Source organism: Myotis davidii, unplaced genomic scaffold, assembly GCF_000327345.1.
Source record: "Myotis davidii unplaced genomic scaffold, ASM32734v1 scaffold1113, whole genome shotgun sequence".
Taxonomy (NCBI): Eukaryota; Metazoa; Chordata; class Mammalia; order Chiroptera; family Vespertilionidae; genus Myotis; species Myotis davidii.
In genome coordinates this window covers 26,395-30,469 of record NW_006284942.1, presented here as the reverse complement: position 1 = coordinate 30,469, position 4,075 = coordinate 26,395, and the positions used below count along the sequence as shown (strand labels likewise).

The window sequence follows — 4,075 nt, the reverse complement described above, 5'->3', positions numbered from 1 at the left end:
AGAGGAAGGGAAGGCGGTGGGAAGAGAGGGCTAGAGGTTGGCATCACCATTCCAAGTGGCACGCTTGAGAAGGGTCAAAAAGGGAATAAAGATGATGTCCTCATGCACTGATTTTCCAAACCGATCCCTCCTGCTCATTTGGCTACTCCCTACCCTTCTGGTCCTGGCCAGCAGGCCAGCCCTCCACCACGGAGTCGAGAGGAAGAAGGGGCAGAGAAAGGTGCACTGAGCTCATCACTCCAGACCTGCATCCTGCCTCCACTTCCCTCTCTGACCAGGCTCCAAAAGAATACCCCACTCCGGCTCAGAATTGGGTTTTCTCTTTTCTTTCCTCACTAACTCCACGCCCTCCACGTTACTACGCCCTCATTCTTCCCTTCTCCTGGGCTGGGGCTTGGCTGAGACTCCTGTGTCTATTAGTGACGGGATGAGAGTGAGACACCTTCAGTCAAAGGGAAGATCAAGTCTGTCAGGCAGGGATGCAATAAAATATAATTTAATATGATGTACAGTTTCCATAAAAATAAACCACTATCCCAGTAAGAGACTTTACGAGATGAGCTGTCCTGCCCTGAGACATGAACCCTAAGAGGAAAGAAAGAGCACGCAGCACTGAAAGAGCTGATGTAAGTCCCAGGGAAGAGAAACCTGGCCTGCTATCAAAGAAGAGCCCATGCCGGCCCCCAACTGAGGCAAGTCAGTGAGGCCTCAGCTGTGCCCAACTGCAGAGCCTAAATAAATGGCTTCATCTCTCCAGACAGCATGACTGCATGACTGACTCAGACTTAAGGATAACTTGGGCACTCTGTCTGTGGCTACAAAAAGAGAAACAAACGTTCTTTGTCTTATCACTAAAAAAAAAAAAAAATCAAATGTCTACTTGCATCTATCTAATAGTATTCTAGACCCAAAAGCTGACCCTAGTCTACAACTACAGGGTTACTTAAAACAAAAAAAAAACTGAGATGCAACCTAAATATTCAGTAACATCAATTAAATAAGAGCATTTATTTCCTTGAGAAGTCTATCAACATAGAGATAGGCTTATGAAATAATGCTAAGTGAAAAACAGGATACACCAAATACAATGCTGAAAAACTACATTTATACATAGAAAACACAAATTATTATAGTTGCTAGGGAAGATTGGGTGACTTTTTATATCCACTTTAAAAACAGGGGGGAGGGGGAGGGGAAGGAGGAACTTCTAAAACTTAACATTATCACGATTTTTCTTAAAAGCTGGGGTAGAATGATTTTTTAAAATGAATAAATCAAATCAGTCCAGCATTGTCTGGCTGCCTCTGGAATTTTGTTTCTTTGTTATGGTGTGAGGCCACAACATTAGTAACAAAGAAACAGAATTTCTGGAGAATGAGGCCCAGAAATCAGGATTTTAAAAAGATTCCCAGGTGATTCTAATGTGCAGCCAAGGTTGAGAACCACTGGTCTATCGTCATCCAGTCTACATGAACCTTCTAAAGAACAGCTGCCTCTCATTTATGTGTTTTGTTGTCTGCTTAACCATCACAAATCAGCCTATTATATAACACTCAGTATGTAGGTCAATTAGGTCTCTGTAGATTTTATCAACTTGAATAGGCATTTGGAAAGTCTAAAATGTTGACCTCACAAAATTCCCCCCTCCCAAAGCATTTCTCTGCACATGGATTTGGTTATATCAGATATCTAGTTATATCTTCTAAGGTAGCGAATAAGAGTGATATCAAGAGTGGCAGCATGAAAAAAGAATGTGGACTCTGGACAGTCTTGGGTTACAATCCTGACTCTACCACTTGGTAGCCGTGTGACCTTGGGAAAGTTATTTAACCTCTCTATGCCCCAGTCTTTTTATTTGTAGAATAACAATTCACAAGCGTTGTTTTGAGGATTAGATGAGTTAGTACTTAGAAAGTGCTTGGAACATGCCTAGTATATATTAAATGCCCCACAAATATTATCATTACTTATCATGATTTCTTTCACTTTAGCACAGTGTGCTCCATGGACATACTGGGAGCAAATACTTGCACTGCATATACCTGGCAAAGGACTCCAATCAAGAGTATATAAAGAACTCCTGAATATTAATAATTTTTAAAAACCCAATTAGAAACAATTGATATTGGAATGGTCGATAAGCATATGAAAGTACCTATATACCCAAGAGAAATGAAAGCCTTTATCTACTTGTATAGGAATGTTCAAAGGAGCTTAAAAACGGTAAATAACTCAAATATCCATCAATTGTGATATGTTTACACAATGTACCAGGTATATGGATACAGTTAAAATAACATGAATAACTCAAAAACACTGTTTCACAGAGAAACCCAGACACAAAAGGGTATGTTCTGTATAATTCCATTTATATTCTGTTCAAAAACGCAAAGTCAATCTATGGTGAGAGAGGTCAGAATAGTGGTTACCTCTGGCAGGCAGGGAAGACAGTAGTAATGCCTTGAAAGGGTCACCAGGGAATTTTCTCGGACTCTTAATAATATTCTGGATCTTCATCTGGGTGGTGGCCACATATGCAAAAAGTCATTCATCTGTACCTCAAGATTTGTGCACTTTACTGTATGAAAATTCATACCTTAATAAAGTATTGTTTAAAGGGGAGCACTATTAACTATGAATGGAAGAAATGAGAGGCAGTTAACTTCTCTAGAGCATCCTTCCGGGTGCAGGATGCCACACCACGTGCTGGAGAGGGCACCGTAGCACACTCCTTCGCTGCTCTCTTGTTGCTTTAAGTAAAATGCAGGAGCCAGGACACACACTCTTCCACGCAAGCCACTCCTCCGCGAGTTCTCTGCTGGGATTCTGGAGCCCGGATCGTCGTGCTGCGAGGAAGTCTGTATCCGGCGCTGTGCTCTGGGCTTTCTGACCAGGATCTCACTAAAATGACTAAATCCTCTGACAACCCCGTGCGGTAAAACTAAACACACTTTGGAACGGGAAGCTGGGGACCAAAAAGCTCTTTTCCGAGGACGACGGAAACCCCTCGTATCAATACATCCCAGTATTCCTCCATGTAGGACTTACTAGTAGGGGCGCTCTGGCCCTCACAGACACTCGGTAAATGTCTGTCAATGGACGAAGGTTTACCCAATTCCCACATGTCCACACTAAGGGAAGAAAGTGTTTCATCTGCACCAGGGAACCCTGCCAAAGAGCTGACGCCACCAGAACCGGCGCATGCGCCCTGACTCGCTCTGCCCAGCTAAGGCGCCCTCACTGCGTCCCACACAGAGCGCAAGCGCTCTCCCTTCGCCCCGCCCCGCCCCGCTCGGCCACCGCGCATGCGCAGGCTAGTCGGAGTGCAACGTACCTGTGCAAAGCTTGAGGCGGACACTCTTTTCTTCTTACCCGGGCCATATCCCCCGCCGCCGCTGCTGCCGTTGTGGGAAGGACTGGCTGGCCTCTTCTTGCTGTTCCGGGATATCCCCGGAGCGGCCGTGGTGGCCAAAATTGGAATTTGAGCCGCCATTCCTATCCTGAGTCTTCTCCCCCCCCCAACCCCCCTTGCTTTCTCTGCAAAGGTCCTGGGACTTCCGGCTCGAGGTTAGTTCCGTCTTAGTGCCGGAAAACCCGGCCTGGATTCGCAGAACATCCGCTGACTTCTCGCTACCGAATCCAAAAGGCGGAATCCAAAAGGCGGAGCTCGGTGCAGCCAATTCCGTGGAGACCGGAAGGTGTCTGCGGGCGGCGTCCTGCTACTCCCCAAAAGGACACGTGCTCGCAAATCCCCAGCGATCAAGGAATAGAACATCTCGCCATCTTTATTTTTAAAAATAGGTTTTTAAAAATAACCCTGTTGACTTTTCTGACGTGAAGTCAGAAGATGGATCACTTTTGCCCTGGGGGCGTGGCTCAGTGGTTGAGCGTGGACCTAGCAACCAGGCGGTCACAGTCGATTCCCCCTCAGGGCACATGCCTGGGTTGCAGGCTCAATCCCCAGTGTGGGGTGTGCAATTATTCTCTCTCATCATTGATGTTTCTATCGCTTTCTCCCTCTCCCTAAAAATATATATATTTTTAAAAATAGATGGGTCACTTGTGATATGTGTAA

At 45.3% G+C, this 4,075-nt stretch overlaps 1 protein-coding gene across 1 annotated transcript in view; it reads right to left on the bottom strand.

The window, feature by feature from the left end:
• Positions 1-3,653, bottom strand: part of INO80C (INO80 complex subunit C) — a 13,674-nt gene extending 10,021 nt beyond the window's left edge. Inside the window, exon 1 of the mRNA XM_006755213.2 lies at positions 3,335-3,653. Within this exon, the coding sequence (XP_006755276.1) occupies positions 3,335-3,493 (159 nt within the window). The 5' untranslated portion in view covers positions 3,494-3,653. The remainder of the gene's footprint in view (positions 1-3,334) is intronic.
• Between the last annotated feature and the right edge of the window lie 422 nt (positions 3,654-4,075).